Here is a 26,429-nt window from a genome sequence, read left to right on the forward strand (position 1 = left end):
CGCTTTGGTACCCTTTAATCTGGATCATCTCCTCAGCCTTTCTCTGTCTTTCATGGTATTAGCATATGTGGTGAATACATTCCTTTTTTCTTTTTTTTTTTTCAATAGAACATTTCTACCTCAGGGTTGTCTAATGATAAAATTCAGTATTGAGCTACCCTATGACCTAGCCGTTGCAATACTGGGTATTTACCCCAAAGATACAGACGTAGTGAAGAGAAGGGCCATATGCACCCCAATGTTCATAGCAGCATTGTCCACAATAGCCAAAGTGTGGAAGGAACTGAGATGCCCTTCAACAGATGACTGGATTAAGAAGCTGTGGTCCATATATACAATGGAATATTACTCAGCTATCAAAAAGAACGATTTCTCAATATTTGCTGCAACATGGACGGCACTGGAGGAGATAATGTTAAGTGAAATAAGTCAAGCAGAGAAAGACAACTATCATATGGTTTCTCTCATCTATGGAACATAAGAACTAGGAAGATCGGTAGGGGAAGAGAGGGATAAAGAAAGGGGGGTAATCAGAAGGGGGAATGAAGCATGAGAGACTATGGACTGTGAGAAACAAACTGAGGGCTTCAGAAGGGAAGGGGTGGGGGAATGGGACAGGCTGGTGATGGGTAGTAAGGAGGGCACGTATTGCATGGTGCACTGGGTGTTATACGCAACTAATGAATCATTGAACTTTATATCAGAAACCAGGGATGTACTATATGGTGACTAACATAATATAATAAAAAAACATTTAAAAAAATTCAGTATTCTGATTTGAATACTATGTAAGTCATGTTGAGTCCTTCTCAGGGTATCCCATCTGGAGACACACACCACCCATCTGCCCCTCATCAATGATGTCAGTTTTTACCCGCTGTCCAGATGTCGTCGGATTTCTTCCCAATGTAGTTACTATGCTCCCTGTTGGATTTTCACTGGAATTATTTTATTTTTTTAACGATTTTATTTATTTATTTGACAGAGAGCAACACAGCGAGAGAGGGAACACAAGCAGGGGGAGAGGGAGAGGGAGAAGCAGGCTCCCCGCTGAGGAAAGAGCCCAATGCGGGGCTCCATCCTGGGACCCCAGGATCATGACCCGAGCCAAAGGCAGATGCTTAACGACTGAGCCACCTGCACGCCCCTTCACTGGAATTGTTATCCTGAGAGGGGAATCTGAAGTAGAAGATATGATCTAGCTGCACAGGGTGCCATGGGCTGGACCAAGAGAAGCCGCCTGAACAATTACTGAGCAGTTGGAACTAATGGAAAGATTCAGTCTGTGGCTGAATGCATCAGTTTATTTGAATATTTAAAATAAGGTTGTTCTGTAGGGGTCTGCTTAGAAGTTTTCCCATTGTATGGTTTCTGCTAAATCGTGTGTGTGTGTGTGTGTGTGTGTATTTGAACAAAAATGTGGAAATAATCTTCACTGGTGTGTTCGTGTTGTTGACATCTACTCTATATATGCATGAATAAGAGCAGTATTTTTTGATAGCTCTTTGTGGGCCTGGAATACAGGTGATGATTATCCCCTTCTCTTCATATTTCAGCCTCAGCCAACAGGCAAAGAATCAATTCAAGCCATCCCCTGCTCACCCCCCTCGAAACGAGGGTTGTTAGCATGTTGGGGTCTGGGCCTGACATTCCTTTGCCATGTGGGCCACGGGAGACTATCTCAAGATGCAGCAGCCAAACCCCAGTTCACTTCCTGACCTACGTGCTACAGGCTCTCAAGTTTCTTGTCTCCATGCAGACCAAGAATGGTTGGGCCTCCAAGTTGTCCCATTTTGGCTTCTTCGCCGGTGACCAGGTGTGTAAAGTAGTTGGGTAAAAGAGCTCAGGGTCCACTGAGTGATTCATTTTAGGTTCATAAGAGGGGGAGGTGGGAAATCATACCTGGGGGTCCGGCTCCTGCCCCAGCAATGGCGGCTAGAGAAGTGGTGTTCGTTATCTATGGCTACACCACAAATTACCCCCAGACAACAAGCACGTAGTATGCACAGAATCTGCAGGTTAGGAATTTAGGAACCTTAGGTGGGTGTTCTGCCGGCTCAAGAAAGGTGTGAGCTGCAGTCAGGATGTTGGAGCTACAGTCATCTGCAGGCTTGAGTGAGGCCGGAGGATCAGCAATGATAGCCCACTCACATCACCCGGTTGTCAGCAAGAGGCTCTAGTTCTTCTGCCCAGGCTGCTAGTGCCCCCACTAGTGACGCCAGAGAGAAGCACAGGCAGAAGCCATAATGCCCCTAAAAACCTAGCCTCGAGAATGACATAGCATCACTTCTACTGTATTCTTTTGATCACATAGCCAACCCTGAGACAAGGCGGGAAGGGACTACCCAAGGGCATAAATGCCAAGAGGTGGGGGAACCATTGAAGAATCACGACCGTAAGTCTTAAGTTGGAGAGTAGGAAATTCTTGATTAGTGAATGAGAAAACTCTCAGTTGGGTATATATGCATGTCTATCTGTCTAGCTAGCTAGCTATCATCACCCCTATAAAGCCTTCAAGGGAAAAGTAGAGAATGGTAGAATTTGGGCTAATTTCGCATAATAGCAAATGCTGGATAGAGAAGGTGTACGAGAACTGCTTTGGGGACAGCTGACCTTTACAATCCATAAGCAGATGGTCTTTTCCATCTGGTGCCGTTCAAAGCTTTAACGTAACTCAAAGCTCATATCTGTGTTTTCACTGCCACTAGACATAGGGGAAGGCAACTAAATGCTTTGAGCAAATACAATTCATCCAGAGAACAGCACGGAATGAAGCAGAACTGTCCAAACACTTTTTGTTGCTTCTTGAAGTACATATATCTTAGCTTGTATATATAGCTTAGTGGCTTTACCTTAACTGGCCAAGACCTTATTTTTCAGGCTCTTCTCCAGGAGTTCAGCAAGAGGTCTTGCTGCTCTTTACACACTCTAGATTATTCTGTTTGAAATTTCCCTTGCCCTTATCTCTGATCAGAATTCTCTTAAACCTTCAAAGACTATGGCAGATGCTATCAATTTCATGCAAGCCCCAAAGTGAAATGACCTCTGCATTCTTCTGGGTCATCATGTTTTCTACTGTCCCTTAGTGGCACTGGCAATGCAAATGACGAGGATACTAATAATCATAATAACACAGTAGGTACAAGCATCTCAGAAGTTTTCATTGCCAGGCTTCGTGCTAAGCAAGCACTGTATGTATCTTCTCCAATGTATCATGAATCAGGCATTGCAATTATCCTCATTTTTGGAATAGGTGAATTGAGATCCGAGAAGGCTAAGTAATTTGCCGAGGACCACGCTAATAAGCTATAGAACAGGACAAAAATGCTTGGGTCAAAGCCTATACTTTTTTCTTAAATACCAAAGATATTATATGATAACAATTATATTTTAGGAAAATTTGTTTACAAGGAATTGACAGATTTTAAATGTAAAATTCAATGGATTTTATTAAGAATGTAAACATCATCCCAATCAAAATATCAAACATTTCTACCCCCCCCCCCCCCAGAAAGTTCCTTTATGCCTCTTCTCACCAATTCCCTCCCCCACAATCTGGGGCAAGCATCATTATGATTTCTATCACCATAGAGTAGTTTTGTCTAATAGTTTGTTTTTTTTATTTACTATCAACAAACTCATATAGCATATTCTGTTGTGTGTCTGGTTTATTTCATTAAAAGCAGTTTTTCTTGAGAGTCACCCATGGGGTGTGTATCAGTAGTTTATTCCTTCCTTATCGGAGAGTCTTATTCTATTACATGAATACAGCACAGATCTTTTCCATTCTCCTGTTGATAGACATTTGGGTTGTTTCCAGTCTTGGCTATAATGACTACAGCTGCTATGGACATTCTTGCACAAGCTTTTTTGTGGACATACACTGGAAATTCCAAGATGAGGAATTTAGGGGTCACAGTATAGGGACATGTTTAGCTTTATAAGACTGCCAAGCAGTTTTCTGAAGAAGTTGTATCATCGTACCCTCCAGGAATGGGAGAGAGATCTAGTTGCTTCATATCTTTGCTAATATTTGGTGTTGTCATTTTTTTTATTTTAGCTATGGGCATGGAAAAAGTCCATCAGCCAAAGTCTGTACGCTCAACCACTGCCTGCTACTGCTGTGGCCCTTTTTCTACTTAACCCAAGATACAGTTACTTTGATTGATACATATCTTCTTCTCCCACTAGATTGTAAGCATGTGCTGGGTGGGGATAGTGAAAGGAAACATTATTTTAAGGAAGAACTCACTTTTTACCTGACTATAACATAAAACTTAAGTCTGAAAACTTTCCTAAGGCAGAATTACAAAAAAAGAAGAGTTATAACACTTCTGATAATTAAACGTCAATCTCTTAAGAGATCAGTCATGTCTTCAGAGGCTGCATTGCAAGACCACTAATAACAGTGACATTAATGTGTTTGGGTTACACTTAGCAATCTGGGCGTTTAAAGCACTTCCACCATTTGTTTCGGGTCAGCAGAGGTTAACAAGCCAGTAGTGAATATAAACATAATTGTGTTTCATTAGGCTAAGTTCCCAGTTTGAAGAGCAAGGACAAAGCCCTATCAATAATCTTTACGCTCTTCTAGAAGCAAGTAGTACGTGTTGGGATAAATTAATCTGATACTCACTGTTGTGTTTGAAGATCCTTATGGTCGCACCTGAAAGTCGGGCCCCGAGTACAAGAGATGCATGGTTTAACTCATCACTTAAAATGAGGCATCCCTGTTCCGAAAGCAAACACACAAAACACAAGGCCAATAAATAAAATTAAAGAAAAACAACATGTGGGAAAAGAAAGACAATTTGAGACCTGTAACACACATCCCCCAAACCCTCTTTAATTTTGAAAGGCCCAGTTTCACCTGGTGTCTATGTGGATAAAATCCTGTAGACAAGTAGCTGATAAAGATGGGGATTATTTTAAGGGATTACGTCTTTAACCATTTGCATTTGATTTTCATCAGAAAAGATCATTCAAGTCCTTGGATCATGCCAGCTACCATTTTCTAAAGAATGAATCTTTTACAGGAAAGTGGATATACTTTGGGTGGGTTGTGGTTTGCTGGGATTTTTCAATCCCGTGCTGGATTATTTGGGACGATTTTGGTGTGCTCCTCCTGGAGGGCAGGGGTCTTTTCTGCAAGGCCTTACAAGCTCTTGTTTTCCTATCCTCATTCTCCTCTGTATTGATATCCGTAGACAAAAGCATCACTGCTTGCCAACTCAAAACTTTGCATTTGGAAAAGTGTGGATGGAAATTCAGTCTGAGGGGAGTGAAAAAGATCAATCAAATATACTGCTTATAAATTACTGTTGTGAAATTAGTGTTCTTTTTTAATTTAAAAATTTCTAAATTATAAAATTGCTCAAGTGTGCCAAAAATGCAGAGACAAACTATGATGGCCATTTGTGGCCACCCAGAATCTCTGAGTCTTTGCTTACAGTTTGGAAACTTCATACATGACATGTTTTAAGTTTTGGGGGCAAGAGCCAGCAATATTCTCATACCTCCATACTGTAGATGTGTGTGTGTGTGTGTGTGTGTGTGTGTGTGTGTGTTTATAATATTTTTTTTGTGAGCCTTTGAGAGTTACTTGTAAACCTCATGATACATCACCCTCAAATTCTTCATCATGTATTTACTGAGAACAAGGACATTCTCTGGCTAAATCACAATGAAATGATCATACCCAAGAAATGCAACATTCATATAGTGCTGTCACCTAAGATACAGCCCGAGTTTATATTTCCCCAACTGTCTTAATATCAGTGTCTTTTATAGATGTTTTATTTCCTTCTATTTTTTTCAATGCAGAATGCAGTCAAAGATCACATATTGCATTTAACTGTCATGAATCAGATTATTTTAAACCTAAATCTGATTATGACACTTGCTTACTTAAACTGAGCCAACCAAATCCCCCATTTTCCTCAGAAAGAATTCCCAATACTCAAGCATGAGTACGAGGCTCTTTGCAACTTGCCTTCATCTCTGGTCTCTTTTTCATCCACTACCTTACGTTCTAGTTCTTCCAAAGCTCAGTGCTTTAGGCATGCTGCTCCCTCTTCCTTATCTTACAGAAAAAACTTCACAGACAAGTAACAGATTCAGTTCTCACATCACCCGCTTTGCACAGGAATTTCAGCCTTTCCCAAGAAGGGCGGGGGAGCAACTCTTGTGCCCTCCATGTATGTGCATTGCCTTCTCGGTGGTATTTGTCCTATTTTATTTGGTGCATTGTTTTCCCTACTAGACTGTAAACAACATACATTTATAAGGCACAGGTCTTATACATCTTTGTATGCCCCGCGTCTTGCTTTATATGAGGACAAAGTCATTTCTCAGTATGTGATCTGTTGAATGAATAAATGAATGATGGCATGAGCATAATGTTTTGTCCACATAAATGCCCAATAAGCATTTTCTACATTGTAAATGAGGACCTGGGAGCCTTAAAGTTTAGTTGATCTTGCTAAACTATCATCATCAAAGATGGAATATGACCACATCTAGGACTGCAATTCTATAAACCGAATATCATTATGAACAGATTTGCTGGACTAAGATGGTAAATTTATTTAAAAAGCTGGACATCCAATCAGCTTTTCCTAGAAAAAGGACCTTCTCCACCATACTCCGAATGAAGGACCTGCTCAGAGTTGTAATTCTTCGAAATAACACAGCAGAAGACAATTACATTCACAAATTCTCACCTTTCCGACTAGTGCAGGGATATTCATTGAGTTGGTTGCAAATCCCATCCCAAAGACCATAGCTGCTTCTACATTCAGGAACTTAGCCACAAGGTTCTCCAATTCTTCATGCTTGTCCAAGGTTCCTGTCCGTGAAATGATGGAATGAGTGAGTCTTCTCTTCTCAGCAAGTTTTGAGCAAACTCAAAATCCAGTGCATACCCATCAGCAAAAGACATGTACCAGAGCGTGGGTAGCAGGTGTATTTGCCACGGCCGCAATCAAGAAACAACCCACATGTCCACATACTGTAGAATGAACAAATGAAATGCCTTGTGGAGGTATTTACATAGTGGAATTAAACAGCATAATGAGAAGGAACAATCTATTACCCTACACAACAAAATGAAAAAAATCTCACAAATATATTGTTGAGTACAAGAAGTCAGACACTTCTACACTCATATGCAGGCTGAGTCCACTTATATAAAGTTTACAAACAGACAAACCTAACCTACAGTGTTAGAAGTGAGTATAGTGTAACACCCAGTGCACCATGCAATACGTGCCACTGGGTGTTATGCGCAACAAATGAATCATCGAACTTTACATCCAAAAAAAATTTTTATTAATTAATTAAAAATAATTAAAAAATAAAATAAAAGTATATATTTTCTAAAAAAAAAGAAGTAAGTATAGTGGTTAATTTTGTTGGGAGCACAGAGAGCTTTGAGATTCTCTAAATGTTTTGTTTTCTAGATTTGGGTGCTGGTTACACAGGTATGTTTGCTTTGTGAAAATCTTTTGAGCTGTATACTTAGGATTGGCACATTTTTTAATATAAATATTGATAATGAAATAAAATCTACAAAAAATGGCACAATTCTTCTCTCCTCTCACCCTACTTCCCTCAAGTGACTAATTAAAATATAACCCTCTCCAAGGGGCCCCACACATATCGAAACAGATCCCATGATTTCTATAGATACTAGTGAATCTAGTTATAACTTATAGAACCTTTGGAATGTGCTAGATTTCAAAGCCACTATATAGGTTATCTCATTTAATCTTAAAAGCCCAATAATGCAGGTTATCATTACTTTACAGTCTAGAAAACTGAGGTGTAAAGAGGTCACAGATAAAAACCAACAGAGATAATCTGGTCTAACTCCAAAGTTCACGTTTTTACCACTCTGCTATGTTTTATATGCTTATGCTCTGATTCCTTCTTATACACTATCCCTATGCCTTACTAAGAGTAAATGTTAAAGATCCTCATATTTTTCTGTTTGCCATCACTTTAACTTCTAGATCTGCAGTGTCCAATATGGTAGCCACTAGCTACGTGTGATTTCTGCAAAAGAGTTTTAAATTGTATTTAATTTTAGTTAACTTTAAGCTTAAAAACTGAAACACTGTAAAATATTTTCCACTGAACATAACTTTATTATTAGAATAGGATTATATTCTACTTATTTCACTTTAAACGATGAAAATTTAGTGTCCGAATTGAAATATCCTGTAAGAGTAAAAGATACATTATTATTATTATTTTTTAAAGATTTTGTTTATTTATTCGACAGAGATAGAGACAGCCAGTGAGAGAGGGATCACAAGCAGGGGGAGTGGGAGAGGAAGAAGCAGGCTCCTAGCGGAGGAGCCTGATGTGGAGCTCGATCCCATAACGCCGGGATCACGCCCTGAGCCGAAGGCAGACGCTTAACCGCTGTGCCACCCAGGCTTCCTGTACTAAAATGGTGGGGTTAAACTTGAGAAGGCATCAACTAGTGAGTTCAAAGAGTTATTTTGCATTTAATATGAAAGAGGACATTTCATGGATCATCTTTGTCCTTCTTGAGAGGTCACATTGTCATACAACAGATGGCTGGTGGCCTTTCTTCTCCACCTAGAATTGTCAGAAACCATAGTAAAACAAGTATTCTAGCAGAATCAATTTTGGGGAATGGGGAGTTAAAATTTTAAACTGTCATTTAAAACTGTATTATCAAAGATATAGAGAAAAAAGAAATACTAAAATTTAAAGAGAAAACACGGGCACATAATCACTCATCAGATTTGTTTTTATCTAATGGAGACTGCATCCCAAAGGGAATGGTCCCAAGAATAGGTAGTGAAAAGGCCATTGGCCTGGGCATGACAGGCTTGGGTTCTGGCCTCAGCTCTTCCACTAAACAGCTGAGTGGCCTCTGGCTACCTCTCCTCGAAGTTTCCAGAGAGGTTGCGAGAGGTGCTGTTTTAGGCTTCCCTGATGTTGGGAGTGGTCTTTCCTCCACATACAATGGTCTTCTTGTTAGGTCCCACTCATTCTTTGACATCCACCTCATCTGATGTCTTTTCTTAGATGCTCTTCTCAGTTTCCCCAGGAAAACTGTCATTTTCTTCTGAGATCCATAAGCATCATCACATAATGATTATAGCACTTACTAAGTTGAACATTCATGAGGCCAACTTCTCTACTACAGAAAGAGCCCTCGGGGTGCCGATACTGTGTGGGGGATGTCATCTTGACAACCACAGAGTACTGATACAGTACAGTGCAGTATTGACACATAGTAGGTGCTTGTTGAGTTGCATGCTTTTGATGGAGAATAAAGACAGGACAGAGCCCAGAGTAGGGGATGTCACAGGGAAGAAGGTCAAGAGATCACATGATGCTAGGGCAACAGGTGATTAGGTAGTGAGTTCCACCTTGGAAACACCCATACCTGTGGAAGGTCTCCAGCAAGGATGGAGGGTGCCCAAACGTGACCATCTTGGTAAATTTCCCCATGAGACTTTCCGTCCCGGAAAGTCAGGTGACAACTGTGTCCTGGCCCAGTCACCCAGAAATGATGAGTAGAGAACTTCACGGTGAGTCTCTGTGATGTCTTCCTCCACTTTCTTCTTCCCCAAGTCTGTCATCCAGGGGTTTATCTATAACGGATGCATCTCTAAAGGTCCTCAGGATAATGTAGGATGTGTTGTAAGCAATGAAACAGCCAGCCAACTGGTAAGAAGTGGGTGTATCCAAGAACATCCTGAGAAAGTGCCCTCTGTGAGCCTTTATCATTAGTCTTGGCTTGCAGAGAGAAAGAAGAGAAGAAATGCAGGTGTCCATATTAGGTCTCCAGATCCAGCCTTCTTCTGGATTTCCAGTGGTCAAGTAGATAGTAAACTAGTATTCAAATATGCCTATTTCTATGACCACATGTCTCACAGCTGAGTTACGAGTGGTCTTGCATCTAGGGACTTAACTTCATTTGTAGAAAATAACAGTCCCCACTCCCAACCCCCATTTTTATAGAATTTCTGTTTGATGCTCACAGCTCAAATTTCATAAACAGATATAAAAGAGTCCCAGGATGGTTGGACATTTTCTACTTCAGGAAGCCCTGCCTCTCAAAGCTAGACTGGGCTGTTTGGATGGGGTGTTCATTACGGAATACTGAAAAGTATGGCTCATTTGTATTAATTGAGTGCTGCTTTCCTCTTCATGCTCTTCACTCTTACGAACTAAAAATGTAGGAAGACCTTGGGGAAACAAAGCAGTCACAAAAAATGAGCTTGCTTCCTGCAAACATTCAGGCCAGATCCTAACTGGGTGGAGGTGCCTGAGTCAAGTCAAGTTGCAGTTGGTAGTTTGAGTACTTGAGTGGTTCTAGAAATTATATTCAACATGTTGTCTTTGTTATGTAAATTTGGGATTTTTTTTTTTAATCCCAAGAAAGCACAGCTATAGTCCTAACCAAAGGTACAAATAAATTCATAGTGATTTTTATTTCTCTTTCTCTCTGACTTTAGTTTTGTTTTACATTGGTTTTTTTTTTAGTCTCTGAAGCTCAAAAACAGGCCACAAATTGGCTAGTGACAGTGGATCTCCAAATTGCTATGTTGTGCATATATTGACACTTGTTCTCATCCTGAAAGTTTATTTATCCAATGGGATACTGAAAACCTGCTTTGTGAATAAAAGAACAAAGACAAGCTGGATGTATCCTCTTCCCAGCTCTCTCAATGTTATTTTCATGTGCCAAACACTAGGCTTGCCGCCATCAGTCAAATCAATAAAAATTGGATGCAGGAGAAAGTACCAATATTATGTTTATGGACTGTATACTTCTGCTGGATTTTTATTGATGCTGACTGGCTCATACTTTTTAGTCAGAACATAAAGACTGCTGGCCTTCAAATTGACACTGACTAATAGTAAAGAGTGTAGGTGTTATTAACAAGCCTGTTTCACCACCACCAATTCTTCCTGTGTGGCACATGTGAAGACTATTTCCCAAACTGTGACTGTAGTCACTTTTTGTCCAGAATATCCTGTTTGTAGATAGTTTCTTAGACTTGACCCAGGAGCAGGCTGGCATTTGTCATGACAATCTGCCAGCAGGCTCACCTGGCTGTTCCAATTGTGTCATGGATATCAGCCCCCATCTGAGCCACTTTGCTTGAACTGAGGACGTGGATGTGGGAAGTTAGGGGTAGACATTGACAATGTCCTTGGTCTTCCTCAAGTTGATATTAGTGGCTATAAAGTATATACATAGGTGCTGATGTCAATGAAAGTTAATCTGTATCCTCAGTGTGTTTGGATGTAACAGAATTTTTGCCTAAATGAAGTGAAAGAGACTAAACTTTGATGTACATTGATGTGCATTGGATTTGGAAATCTGGACAATTGCTAATAAATCTAGAGGATCCTTCTTCCTAAATTGTGATGAGGGCAGGTACTTATTTACAACAGCAAACATTTTATGGAGGGCCAGAGAGAAAATAGCTTGGACTTCATGGGCCAGATGTGCTATTATAAAGTGCAAGCAGTCATAGACAATACACAAAAGAAAGGCCGTGGCTGTGTACCAATAAAACTTTATTTATGGATACTGAAATTTGAATTCCATATAATTTCACATGTTGCAAAACAGTATTCTTATTTTTATTTTTTCAACCACTTAAAAATGTAAAAACTATTTGTGACCTGCAGGCAGGACAAAAACAGAAAGCAGCTAGAATAGTCTGGTGACCCTTGATGGGGGTGGTCTCTGATTTTAGCTATGAACAATATAGGGTAGTGTAAGGGCTCTTCACAGGGACTCAGGAGGACTGGTCTCTAGTTTTGACTTCTCAGCCTGCCGACTGCAAAAACATTGATTGGCAGGTTATTAGAAAATCTCTAGGCTGCATGTATCTCATCTTACGTTATTTGTGGGGGTGGAGAGAAGATGGTGGAAGATCCACATATTCTGAAATTCTATGAGTTTCAACTTTGTTCAATCATCCCAGGTATTACCTTGCTGGCAAGTATTATACTTACATAAAATTATTGGGCTATCTTGCTTAGGTTTGTTGAACCTACAAGGCCAAATCTACACTTGCAGGAATATCTCTGCTAGTTGCCATTTGGCTGTGCTGTAATTCCTGTCATTGTCAAGAGAAGGGCAATTACCTTGTCAGAACTATAACAGGTATCAGGAAATTGCCAAAAGGCTTTCAGAAACCAAGATACACTTTCATTTTCCTACTCTCAAACAATTCCTCTGAGAGTCTGTTTCCCTTTAAAAATACTCTAAAAGGAAAATAAAGAGGCTTGAGAGAAATGGAATGAAATCTTATTCATCAGAATTTACAATAATTTGGCCAGAGAGGAACTGGCGCTGTGTATGAAGAAGAGTTTGGCTGTTGTGAATTAAGATGGTGAAACTGATTGATGTGGGGATGTTTATAGCTTATTTAATCGAATCCACTGCTTTGGCGCATGTTTATGGCATTGATTTACATAAAACTGTGTTAATTAAAATTGCGTTTTTAAAAAAGAAAACACGTTCTCTACTTGGTAGCCATTTCTTAGAAACTGCTTATTCTCGTAGGAACTTGAAGGCCATAGGATGCTATTTATTCAAAATTGCTTTAATTTAGACATTTTGCAGATTCAGGCTGGCCCCTTTTTCAGTAGTTCAGACTAGTGCACTGTACCTTTCCTAGATCTAGATACAAATATTTGAGAAAGAAACACAGAAAGAGCCTTGATAATTTGAATGAAATGATAGCAGAAAACTTCAGGAAGATAAAGAGGGAGATGAATTATCGAATGATTTAGGACCATGTTCTCAAACTGAGAAATAGAAATGTCAGCAAATAGGTACATTCCAACTAACATAACAATCACATTTGAAACTTGAAAATGGAAAATAATTTCCCATTACATCTAGTCATATGGATTCCTAAGTTAATGTGTCCTTTCTGATGTTTTTAAGATGAAAATATTTGAAGGCTACTTCCTAAAATTGCAATTATAATTTGAATGACTCTTCTCCACTAGGCAGTTTTGAGGTGTGCTTACTCTTCAGGTTTCCCTGGTGAGCTGAGTCAAGCACAAGACTTTCCTTCTCAAAGGAAGAAAAGTCTCCGAGTAGAGATGAGCTTTCCTTGGCACAGAAGTAGTCTCGTGGCCTTCCATGAGTCTGTTTTCTCAGAAGTGAAACAGTTGCTTGCAGCACAAAGAACTTACAGAGCGTAGGCATTCACATAATATTGTTACTATACATCTGTTCTTAACCAGGAAAAGAAAGACCAAGAAACTAAACACTCTTGTAGAATAAAAGTGGGGGGAGGGGGAAGAAAGGAAACAAAAGTTTCTCTTCCATTTGGCTGAGTTTAACCTTTCCTGCATTTGGAAATCAAGAGCAGCAATGTGTGGCAGGATACACTCGATAATCAAAACTAACTTGCTTCATTGATTTTCTGGCTTGTCTCTTATCTACTTCCCAGTTTTTATTTATAGACTTCAGCCCCCAGGCATATGTGGTATTCACTCCACATAAAGTAAAAGACCATTGCATTTTGGAAAACGCTTGGTTAATTTGGTCAAGAAAGTCAGCTGTGCTAGATAGTTTCCAATGGTTCCCAAAGTGTAGTCCCCCGAGCAGTAGCATGGACATTACCTGGGAAGTCATTAGAAATGCGAGATCTTGGGTTCTTTTCCAGCCCAGCTGAATGAGAAACTTTGTAGGTGGGGCCAATAACCTGTGTTTTTCCAAGCACTGCAGGTAATTCTGATGTAAGCTAAAGTTTGAGAACTGCTGGTTTAAGATCAAGAATCCAAAAACCACACTGAGATACCACCTTACGCCAGTTAGAATGGCAAAAATAGACAAGGCAGGAAACAGCAATTGCTGGAGAGGATGTGGAGAAAGGGGATCCCTCCTACATTGTTGGTGGGAATGCAAGTTGGTGCAGCCACTCTGGGAAACAGTGTGGAGGTCGCTTAGAAAGTTAAAAATTGAGCTACCCTATGACCCAGCCATTGCAATACTGGGTATTTACCCCAAAGATAGAGACGTAGTGAAGAGAAGGGCCATATGCACCCCAATGTTCATAGCAGCATTGTCCACAATAGCTAAATCGTGGAAGGAACCGAGATGCCCTTCCACAGATGACTGGATTAAGAAGCTGTGGTCCATATATACAATGGAATATTACTCAGCTATCAGAAAGAATGAGTTCTCAACATTTGCTGCAACATGGACCGCACTGGAGGAGATAATGCTAAGCGAAATAAGTCAAGCAGAGAAAGACAATTATCATATGATTTCTCTCATCTATGGAACATAAGAACTAGGAAGATCGGTAGGGAAGAAAGGGATAAAGAAAGGGGGGGTAATCAGAAGGGGGTATGAAGCATGAGAGACTATGGACTTTGGGAAACAAACTGAGGGCTTCAGAGGGGAGGGGGCTGGGGGATTGGGATAGACCGGTGATGGGTAGTAAGGAGGGCACGTATTGCATGGTGCACTGGGTGTTATATGCAACTAATGAATCATCGAACTTTGCATCAGAAACCAGGGATGTACTGTATGGTGACTAACATAATATAATAAAAAAACATTAAAAAAAAAAAGATCAAGAATCCACATAGCCTATGGCAGGGTCCCTCTAGGAGACTGGAAAATTTGGTCAGTCTGATTCAGTGAGCAAGTCTTGGAAACAGAACTATTTTCATAAATCTCTGCCTTCATTTTAGACTCCTGTTAACTTCAGGAAATAATTAACCCGAGAAATATGAGAACATTGTGGAAAAATCAGAAGATAGTACAAAATAAAATTTAACCATCTTTATCAATGCAAATATTCAAGTAAAATACATGTTTAAAAATGGACTCATAATAACAAAAATACAGTTCTATAACTTGTTTTATTCTCTTAACAATGTATTTTCAATTTTGAGAAAATTGAGGACTGGGAAGAGAGAGTTTATCTCAGGCCCTAGCTAGTGGAAGGGGAAAACTAGGATTTGAACCCAAGCAAACTAATCCCAGAGCCTTTGCTCTCAACCAGCGTGCTAAAAAACTGCATTACAATTCTGCATGGTCAAATGACATTACGTTAAACAGATCCACCAAGTACATCTAATCAATTTCCTATTGTTGGAAACTCACTTATTTTCCCAATTTTTCAATTATTAAGCATATTGCAGTGTGTATTCTTTTTTTTTTTAAGATTTTGTTTTTATTTATTCGACAGAGATAGAGACAGCCAGCGAGAGAGGGATCACAAGCAGGGGGAGTGGGAGAGGAAGAAGCAGGCTCCTAGCGGAGGAGCCTGATGTGGGGCTCGATCCCAGAATGCTGGGATCACGCCCTGAGCCGAAGGCAGACGCTTAACCGCTGTGCCACCCAGGCGCCCCGCGTATTCTTGATCATACATCTTTGAACACTTATTCAAAAAATTTAAGGCAAACTTCTCAAAATGAAATTACCGAGTTAAATGGCTTTCTGTTGATACACTTGCAAATTGCCTTCCGATGTACTCTACCAACAACATTTAAGGGTGCCCTTTTCTCTATTCCTTTGAAACTATGGGATATTATTATTATTATTTTTTAAGATTTTATTTGTTTATTTGAGAGAGAGAGAGAGCACCAGCAGGGGGAGGGACAGAGGGAGAGGGAGAAACAGACACCCTATGAGCAGGGAGCCCTACGCAGGGCTGGATCCCAAGATCCTGGGATTATGACCTGAGCTGAAAGCAGACGTTTAAATGACTGAGCCACCCAGGTGCCCCTATGGGATATATTTTTTTTGAACTTTTGTCAATTAGGTGAAAAATGGTAACTCTATGTCTTAATAATTCTTTGATTATTAATGGGACAGAGTATTTTCACAGGCTTGTTAACCACTTATATTTCTTTTTTTTTCCTTAATTGCCCATTTGTGTACTGGATCTACATTTTAATGTAAAATTTTCGTTACACTCTAACATACATATAGAAAGGAAACAACTTGTAAGTATTGAGCCCTATGAAGTTTCAAAAAGTGAACACACATATTACTGCATCAAAAAGAAAAAAAACAGCAACAATATAGAATTTCCATTGTGCCCCCTCCTGGTCACCATCTACTTTCCCCGAAGGGTAATTACTATCCTGTGCATTCTCAGCAGCTATGATATTGCTCCCAAAGGGTTGACAATCTGTTCTTGGCGGAAGGGCAGATAACTTACTCTATGTATAAGGCACAGATATCCATGACCCACATAAGCAGATATCTGCAGTATTAAAATATCACAGGAGGGAGTGTTAAAGAAAAGCTTGAGAAACATTATACAATCCTGACTCTGCATTTTTGCCTCTTTTGAACTTTCTCAAAATCCTGACCCACTTAAGGTAAGGGGTTTTTTTTCTTCTGATTTGTAAGTCTTTACATGTTAAGAATATTAACATTTTGCCTTATATTTTGCAAATAACTTTTCCTAACTTTGTTCCTCGACTTTTAAATTTGTTGACATGGTTTTTATGCACAGAAGTTTAAATGCTTCATTTTGTTGGCTTTTCCCTCAGGATTTTTGGAAGTGCTTTCTCTGGTTCCCCGGAGCATGAGGACAGAGGAGACTACTGTCTGAATCAGGCTTGACAAATCTGAAGGGCAAGTAGATGTGTCTAGAGGTTGGGGTGGGAGCAAGCTGTCTTTCCTCTAACAGGGAAGAGTGCCTGTTTTCCATGGACAAGGGTGGCCTGTGTTGCATGGAGTCAGCCTGGAAGTCATTTGAAATGGATCCCTCCCATTAAGAGGACAAACTGCCAGGCAGGGTGAGTTAAGTAAGGTGAGCTCCACTGGAGGTTCTAGAATTGAAGGGTGGCAAGCCAGAGAAAAGGCTGCTGTGGTGTGAATGTTTACGTCTCCCCAAAATTCGTATCGGAAACCAAATGCCCAAAGTGATGGAAATAGGAAGTGGGGCCTTTGCGGAGTGATTAGGTCATAAAGACAGAGCCTTCATAAATAGGATTAGTGTCCTTATAAAAGAGGCCCCAGACAGCTGGCTCATCCCTTCCACCATGGGAGGGTACAACTGGAAGTTTGCACCATGGAAGAGGGCCCTCACCTGACCATGCTGGCAGCCTCCAGAACTGTGAGAAATTAACTTTGGTGTTCATAAGCCACCCAGTCTGCAGTACTTTGTTACAGCAGCCCGAAGGGACTCAGACAGGTGATGCGAACATCAAAGGAGCTAGAGACTGACAATCCTAGCAGGGCCCTAACGAAGGAATGCATATAAGTGCATTTTGTATAACCCTGGGAGTCATACGCAACTTATGAATTACTGAGCATTATATCAAAAACTAATGATGTACTATATGTTGGCTAATTGGATTTAAATTTTAAAAAGTGCATTTTGCATTTGAATTGTGGAATCGTTTTACTCTGTTCGTTTTGTCATTCATTCATCACTTCAGTTATTCATTCAGTTTCCATTTTATTGATGCAGTTATTGCTGGTGGTGGTTCTTCTTTTTATATATAAATCTCAAATGCATTTGCAATTTACACAAGTGGGATGTGCTGAGATATAATATGTGAGGTAGGGATCTAATTTATTTCCTATGTGATCAGCCAGTTATCATGATACTAAATATGATGTAATTAGTCCTTTTCCTACTGATTTCAAAATTGTTCTTATTGTATTCGAATGAGTATGCCAAGTTGTGTCTGTCTTTAGATTTCCACTTAGACTCCCCACCTCTTCTCCCCATCTATTAATGTCATTGGGATGGTGTTCAATTTACATATTCATCTGGAGAAGTACTGATAGAAGTATACGACCAGGTCGTTCCCTTCTAGGATTTGTTATCTTGACGTTTTCAAGTCTTCTTTGAAGTCTTTTACCAAAGTTTTACAGTTTTCTTCAAATAGTTTCTAGACATTTTCAACATAATTCCCTAGGTGTTTGCTAGTTTTGCCCATATTTATTAATAATGTAATTTCTCCTATATATCTTCTGATTGTTAATTACTGACTTTACTATATGAATTTTAAAAATTGGTCTACATGCAGTAAGTCTTGATTGGGTTTTTTATTGGATATTTATTATTATTTAAAAAAAATTTTTTATTATGTATTCAATTAGCCAGCATATAGTACATCATTAGTTTTTGATGTAGTGTTCAACGATTCATTGGTTGCGTATATTACACCCAGTGCTCATCACCACATGTGCCCTCCTTAAATTTTTGACTATTCAAGTATGTAAATTGGAAGAAAGTAGACCCAAACTCTGTCCTTCCTGCGCAGCTGCGTCTCCTGTCGATGGTAGCCCCATGAAGAACCCCTGCAGAGGTGCCCTTTGCTCCTCACAGATCACAGCTTGAAAACCAGAGAGGTGAACAATGAGATCATCTACAACTAATGGTTCGTTTACCTCTTATTATACCTATACTTCTTATTCTGTCACACGGTAGCCATTCCATAAATACTTCTTGACTTCAAGAATGAAAAACGAAATGATGTCGTCTAGTACTTCCACAGGGCATTAAAAATGGTAGATAAACACATCTTCCTCGTTTTTCTGACTTTAAAGTGAAAGTTTCTAGTGTCTCCTCATGAAATATAGTACAGTCTCTTTGTTTGAAGTAGGTACTTTTTATTGCATTCTGGAATCTCCTATTTTTATTCTATTAAAATTTGTGTTAGGAACAGATCATGAATTTTACAAATGCTTTAGTGTCACCTATCAAGATAATGATATGTTCTCTCCTGGGATTTTTCAATGTTATGAATTGTCTTCTTATTGCGCTAACTCAATAGTCCCTGAAATGAGCTACTCAATCATGGTATCGTGTTGCTGAATACACTGTTGGATTCGGCAAGCTGCTTGTTTGTCAGCTTTTGTTCAGCAGTTGCCAGCTCTGATTGCCGCTCACCAAAATCACCTCTAGTGACTTTATTAAACACAGATGCCTCAGCCCAATAGAAATTGTTCTTCTCTTATTCATAACTGTCTGTTTTTATTTCTAGTAACTCCATACTTTTGCTTTCCTTTTACTCCTTACTTCATGGTAGGTTAGTTTGCTAGCTTCAGTCTTTCTTCTTTAGTAAAGTAAGACTATATATTTTCCTCCAAGTACACAACTAGCTGGACCCTATGGTGTTCTTACAGTTGTTAGTTTCTACATATATCGTAAATGTAATTTCATTTCCTTTTTGATTCAAGAGTCTCTTAGGAAAGGGCTTTAAAACATTCCAGAGAGTTTTTTAAAAAGGAATTGTTTCTAATTTTATTATTTACTTTTAGACTTATTTCACTGTGATCCAAGAATGTGGATGCCACTTTTTGGAATCTAATGAAGATTTCTTTGTGGCACAATATATAGTAATTTTTTGTGAAAATTCACTAAATATTTAAAAGATGAAGTGTACCGGTAATATGTTTTAAGGCTCATAATTCAATATATAAATATTAAATGAAACTCAATAATTACATTGTTAGCGTCCTTTATGTTTTATGTCTTCCTTTCCTACTTCCCTTCTTCCCTCCTTCCTTCCCTCCCTCCTTCCTTCCTGCCCTGTCTCCCGCCTTCCCTCCCAGCTTCCCTTCTGCCCTCTCCTCTTCCTTCTTTCCTCCCTACCCTCCCTCTTTCCTTCCTTCTCTCCTTTCTTCTCTCCTTCCTTCCTGCCCTCTCCTTCCTTCTCTCCCTCCCTCCTGCCCTCCTGCTCTCTCTCCTTCCTTCTTTTCTTCCCTCCCTCCCTTTCTCTCTTCCTCTTTCCCTCCCTCCCTCCCTTCCTTCTTTCCTTCTTTTCAAGGACTGGGAGGTACTTTGTGGTCTCCTATCACTATTTTATTTGTCTTGCTTTTGTTTCTAATCAGCCTGTGGAATGTTAAATTGGCCCAAATGATTTTCAAAGCCTCTCATAATTCATTATCCTAATTTCCAGGTGTACAGAAAAATAAACAGCCAACTATGTCCTCACTATGTTACTTGATGCATAGAGATAATATAGGAGTTGAATCTGTCTTCATTATGGGCTCTCCACATAATTTTTATAAGGCGAGTCTCTTCTTATGCTTAATAACAACTAATAACTTTAAGCTAATCTTCTGCTTTCCTTTTGTTTGCATTTGTACCACACATTTAGGTTGTTTGTTTATTTTTTAAAGTTTCAGCTTTTTCTTTACTCTTTGGCTGAATATGAAAGAAGAACAAGCAATTATATGTTTACTTTGCCTCAGGGGCTGCTGCATTACACTTTTTATTGTCAAACCAACATATTCAGACAAACACCTTCCACACACAGAACAATTAAATAGTTCTTTCAGATAAAGAAATTCATAATATCGGTAGGGGAAGAAAGGGGGGTAATCAGAAGGGGGAATAAAGCATGACAGACTATGGACTCTGAGAAACAAACTGAGGGCTTCAGAGAGGAAGGGTGCGGGGGAATGGGATAGACTGGTGATGGGTAGGAAGGAGGGCACATATTGCATGGTGCACTGGGTGTTATACGCAACTAATGAATCATCGAACTTTATATCAGAAACCAGGGATGTACTGTATGGTGACTAACATAATATAATAAAAAAAAACATTAAAACAAAAGAAATTCAAAGATCCAATGTGGAAATATCTTGCATAATGGAGATACTACTGATTATTGTTTGATGTTAAGACTCAGACATCTTGAACGATTCTCAATCCTGGTGCTGAGAATCTAAAACTCCATGGAAGTTTAGAATCTGTCAACAGGTATTCAAGTGACTTTCCAGCTGAAAATCTGTAGGCAAGTCACCTTATAAAGAGGATGCTGGGCAGCAGTCTCTTCGACTTTGACAAGCTGTTCAGTCTAGAGTTCACTAGTTCCCAACATAATATCACACACAATACTCAAGAATTTCTAATCTTTCACGGCACATTAAGAAAGTTACTGGGAAAAACTAGGCTGTAATTACCAAAGATATGACATATGGCACGCAATTTGAAGGAGACAGCCCAGATCAAGGAGAATTCTAATAAAAATGCCCCCATGAATAGAGGAGATAAGAATTAAAAATGTGTCAGGCATTTTAAACGCTTGATTATGACTCCAAACTGCCATTTCACTCTGCCTCATATTTAGGATATCAAAAAAACGCACCACCACCCCCATCAGCCTATGGAAAGTTAAACTGACCGGAAGACAGACAGTCAAAGCCTCCCGTAATTCTGTATGCCAGTATTTTTTAGTTGTACGTGAAGATAAACAGCAGCACATCATTCCACGTGTTAAAAACGGCACTTGCAATTCTGTAGGTATGTGTCTGGAATGGGTCCGTCCTTACAGCTCAGCTGTATTTTAGGCTCAGTCCTAGCATTTGCAGATGCAGACTGGACACACAACTCTACTCTTGGGCTCTTTGTCTGTTGCGCTTTTTACTGAATTGACCTCCCCCTTGGGCACTGAGTGCATCTTTTATAGTGGTTTGTAGCAGGGAGGAGTCTGGCTGGGACTTATCTTTCTACTTTTCATCCTTAGGAATAACTTACATTTACTTGTATTTGTTTGTGATTAGAGCACATAGTTGAGTTTGGGTCTTTGGCAAAATCTCAGTCCTTTTCTTTCAGTGGGCAAATATGTTCTTCTCACATATTTTTGGCCAAGATACTGTGTGTGGTCTTCTATCCTTTCACTGTGTTTTAAATACTTCCTCTTGATTTCTTTTTTGTTTCATTTCCTATTTTGTAATACGATTTTTGTGTGTTTTTCCCTCCAGAACATTGGAAACTATTTTTAAAAGCTCTGGGAAAGTACTGAAGTCATTAAATGTTCCTAAACTTTTACTTTGGACTCCTCAAGAAGCATTTTCGGTTGCTAAATTGGTAAGCTTCCATATTCCAATTTTCATTGACAATCCACTGGCACTGTTACACATTTTCTTAAGACTAGATAGCTTATGCTTTCTAAAAGTTATTGAAATAAGTGGCATTCAAAATTGTGCTACTAATTCTTGCATGCTAGGCTAAGGTTACTGCTTATATTGCAGAATACTTTCAAATGTGCCCCTTTTACGTCTTTATTTTCTGACTGCTCATATCCATCCTTGTTATCAGTTCTTCTATTTGCTTAAAATTAGTGTGGGTGGCTTCTATTTTGCTCTCTCACTGGTTCCCTGAAAACTGTTAAAATCTTCCTAGAGCTTGAGTCAGAGACTAAGTGAAGCAGGTAAACATTAGAAGTCTAGCCATTCAGAAGGCTGAGTAAGTGGAGAAAGAACTCAGGCTGCAGACAGTCCAAACTATGATCTTCATCTCTGCCTGGCTTCTCTGGTTCATTGAGTCTGCAGAATCAGGAACTCCTGTTCCATATCTGGCTTCACTAGGAAGGAAACTATTGCCTGTGTCAGGTTAGCTTCTGCAGGCTGTGACTGAGGAATGTTCTGTCTCAATGAGTCGGGCATCGTCATCCTCAGGAAATGTGTTTTCTGTCTCGTGCATTAACGATCCTGGTGATGTCACCAGCACCAGAGGAAATATCCCCAAAGCTTACTGACTCCATGTCTTTTATAACTGGGGAGTAGTCTTCCAGTCTCTGCCCCATCCCGAAAGGTGTATCATGGGTGACCCAATTCTGCTAAGTGAAGTAGAAGCTTCCTTCCACTTATATCTGCAGCCCTCCTGCCTCAAAATGAAGATAAGTAAGATGGCTTTCTTAAGAAATCTGGGCAACCCCTTCTAAACTTTGGAGCTTTAGCTAAATGTGAACTGAATGTATGGATTAAGAAAGTTACTTTGTTCAACTTGAATTGTTCTTTGTTGCATGCGTTTGTAATGCCCTTCTGTCAAATGGATATCTAAGAGGGGCACGTGGCTCATTTTTCATTAATGGTAAATCCCTTTTTAGTAGATTTACCTTGGGTTCGTAGACTGGCCTGAAACTGACATGGTAACTATACATATATCATTCTGGATGGGAATCTGCTATCATAGAAGAAGCAAGCTAGACTGGGAGTTAGTATGATTAATAACCCACTGGGGGGGACATCACTTAGTTACTATGATCCTGTTTCCTCTGTAGAAGATGAAATAACATCGCCTGTGCTGCCTCCTTGAGCAGAGGACTTTTGTGAGGAACAAATGAGAAGATATATAAGAAAACGCTGTGTCAGGAATAGCAAGACACTCTACAGGAGGAAGCTTGCAACACTCTTTCTCTCTGAGGTGGGGAGGATCAGAAGTTTCCTTCTCATAGATTTCACTCCTTTGAATAAGGGGAAAATGTTTCAGCTAAAAGAGAAACAAATAGGCAGTCTGTTCCACCATGCCCATTCATTCATCTTTCACTCATTCATTCAACATGGCAGACAACAAGGCCAATTCAATCCCTCCCTTCATGAAGCTTATGTTTTAGTAGCAGCGATGGGCAATATCCAAATACAAAAGCAAGATCAGTGATGGACATCTTTAAGAAAGAGCAAAATCTAAATGAAGTTGTTCAATGGATATACAACTTCAGTCATGCAAGATGAGTAAGTTCCAGAGATCTGCAGTAGAACATTGTGTCTAGAATTAATGCTGCATCGTGCACTTTAAAAATTTGTTGAAAGGGTAGATCTCATGTTAAGTGTTCTTACCACAAAAAGCAGGGATCCAAAGAAACTTTCTGAGGTGATGGACATGTTTATTACCTTGATGGCGGTGATGGTTTCAGAGTGTGTTTATATGTCTAAACCCATCAAATTGTATACTTTAAGTAAGTACAGTTTTTAAAAATATCAATTATACTTCACAAAAGCTATTTCAAAAAAAGAAAAGTGGGAGGAAGACTCTAGAAAAGGACCAGATGGAAGAGGCACAATAGTTACTATTTTAAATAATGTGGTCTAAGGAAAGATCCATTTTTATTTTCTGGAGAATTAAAACCTGTAACTAATAAACTGCCTAGCAAGAGCATAATGTTTGAAATTTCCGAAAAGGCCTTCAGATACCTTTCTCATTTTGCAATTTATAACAGCCTTTTGAGGTACACAGTCTAGATACAATCTGCATTTGAGAAGTTGCCACAAGGCATCTGAGGCCCAACTGGACAAAATTTCAAAATGGTGAACATACATACCCATTTCATGTCTGGTGCTGGCCACACCTAAGCCATACTCCTCTAAAACATCCTTCACTGTCCTCATAGATTCGTCGTAACTGGCAGCCAGGCCAAGGAAGTTATACGAGCCCATGTTGATGACATCTTTGATGACTCTTCCAGTGAACCTGCAGAGAGAAGACCACAAAGGGCTTTCTCATTTAACATTAGCCTCGTGCCCCATAAAAGACTCTTATAAGGAGATCTTGGCTCTGGCCCCAATCATATATTTTCTTTTTCCTTTCTGATGTGCATTGCTGTCAACACAAAATGGTCTGCCCTTGGAGGACAGTAACCCCAAAATGAAGCTGGGCAAAGCATTGGAAAAAGGTATCCCAAGCCATGGAGTATTACTTAGCCCTGGTTTTCCTTGGGCGCTCACTTCTGTGACACCTGTGCTCTTGTTTAAATTCCAGCAAGAACTTTCTAGGTGAGAAAGAGCCATGGTCATCATGGTCTCCTTCAGCAAGAAGCAAGGGGGTATAATTTGTCCATAAGGCTGAAAAGGCTCTTCCTGGCTGGCTCTGTGTATCCTGCACCTTCTGACACAGGCTTTATTTTAATCTAACACAGCCACCCTTGGCAACTGAATTACCATGACTTCCTCCACTGGAATTATGAGGGCTTGCAAAGGGCTCAGTGATGGAAGACCAGCAACTTCCGTGGTTTGGTGTTCATCAGCTCTGTAATTTGGTGCCCACGCTAAAATTTCCCAGGAAGGATTTCTTTCAACCAAGCCCCTCCAGAAGGCTGCCTCACCTAAATGTCCAGTTGTAGTCATCCGACACCCTCTCCATCACATCAAACCGAGACCCCGGGGCACTGCAGATGGGCCGGTTCCAGTTGTCTCGGATTCTCATGTACAGGTTCCGCGTGTAAAAATTCTCAAAGTTTTGATAAAGCGGCACAAAATCCTGTTACAACAGAGGCAGCAGTTTACCTTTGGTCTCCTGTTTTTTGTGTTTTATTTGCAATTGAAGGCTGGAAGAGCCAAGTAAATAGTCCACCTGCAAACGGTTTTGGAACAAGGGCCTATAAGTAAGGAGACAGGTGGGTCCACAAAGAACTCTGTGAGACCTCCGTCCCTAAAAAGAACTTACATTTTAGTGGAAGGAAGTAAAAAACGTGGCACAGAAAGGTAGCAAAGATGACAGTGCAACATAAGGTAAGTCCCAAAATGAGTGGGGACCCAATGAACCTTGCAAGATTTCATCTGAAAAGTAACAATAGATGTTTTCGTCAAAGGAGTTTAGCTGGAGAAAAGTGGTTGGATGATAATTTGGTCTTAACTTTTTCTGAACATGACTATCCCCACTCATGTTTTCAGAAATGTGGATGAACTTGATCTTGGACCTATTGGCAAAACTCTTGGCAGTTGGCTGGCTGTCATATAGCCGAGGGCCTAGAAACTGAGTTGATGAGCTTGTGGAGGCACCTGGCTTCTCCCACGGTTGAAGTAACAGCACTGTTTTGCTATATAGAAGGTAAGCCATGCTTGAGGGGTTTACAAGCCAGCTGAGGCTCAAAGAAAAGCATGTCTAACTTTTGGTCATCTAACTCCTAATAGCATAAGGCAGAAAATACAAAACCTTGGTCTAAGCCACGTACTTTGGGTATTTGCAAGATTAGAATGAGAGGGAGAGTCACATCCTCCTGGAGGAATCAAGGTAGCTTTATATAGGAGGGGTCTTGAAGCTGGGCACTGAAGGTGGAACGAGATTGCTTTGGGCAGGGATGCTTAGAGAGGGCACTCAGGATGAATGGGTCTGTGCTGGAAGTGTAGGGTGTTTTGAGGAGAATGAGTAAAAATAACACACATGGCAGATCTTGTCACTCTGCTCAGATCTATAATGGCTCCCACCTCACTTAGAGTCAAAGCCAAGGTCTTGAGCGATCTATTCCCTGTTACCTTCCTGATCCCATCCACTACTATTCCCCGTGGTGTGTTAAGGTGGCAATATCCGGTTGGGAACAGAAAATGGGAAATTTAAGTGTCTGGATGAAGAACTCACACACTATCCTGGAGTCAATGGGGAACCACTGAATAACTGGGAGGGAGCTTTCTTATTCTCCCATCCTTTTTGAGTTCATGGCTCTCCCTCCCATTATGGAATAGTGCTGATTTCCTGAGGGAACAAGGAGGACCAGGGCTCAGGCTTTGTGGAAGACCTTCTTGTGCCACGGGTTTGGCTTACTCATCTCTTGAGCTGATCCATTCCAGAGGATAGAATATAGAATCTGCAGGCTTGGGTGGCTGGTGGTTGCATCCAAGCCACAGTCTGTTTTGCCACATCGTTAGGTTTTCAGCGGCAATGACATCATTTCTGGAGAGGGAGTTGTGATTATCT

General features: G+C 40.0%; 1 protein-coding gene across 1 annotated transcript in view; it reads right to left on the reverse strand.

The window, feature by feature from the left end:
• SPTLC3 (serine palmitoyltransferase long chain base subunit 3) overlaps nt 1-26,429 on the reverse strand; it is a 134,447-nt gene that overhangs the window by 61,743 nt on the left and 46,275 nt on the right. The window contains exons 3-6 of the mRNA XM_008703358.2: nt 24,841-24,995; nt 24,061-24,209; nt 6,723-6,847; nt 4,637-4,730 (exon numbers count right to left, since the gene is read on the reverse strand). Of these exons, the coding sequence (XP_008701580.1) occupies nt 4,637-4,730; nt 6,723-6,847; nt 24,061-24,209; nt 24,841-24,995 (523 nt within the window). The remainder of the gene's footprint in view (nt 1-4,636; nt 4,731-6,722; nt 6,848-24,060; nt 24,210-24,840; nt 24,996-26,429) is intronic.

Source organism: Ursus maritimus, unplaced genomic scaffold, assembly GCF_017311325.1.
Source record: "Ursus maritimus isolate PB19 unplaced genomic scaffold, ASM1731132v1 scaffold_22, whole genome shotgun sequence".
NCBI classification, from domain to species: Eukaryota; Metazoa; Chordata; class Mammalia; order Carnivora; family Ursidae; genus Ursus; species Ursus maritimus.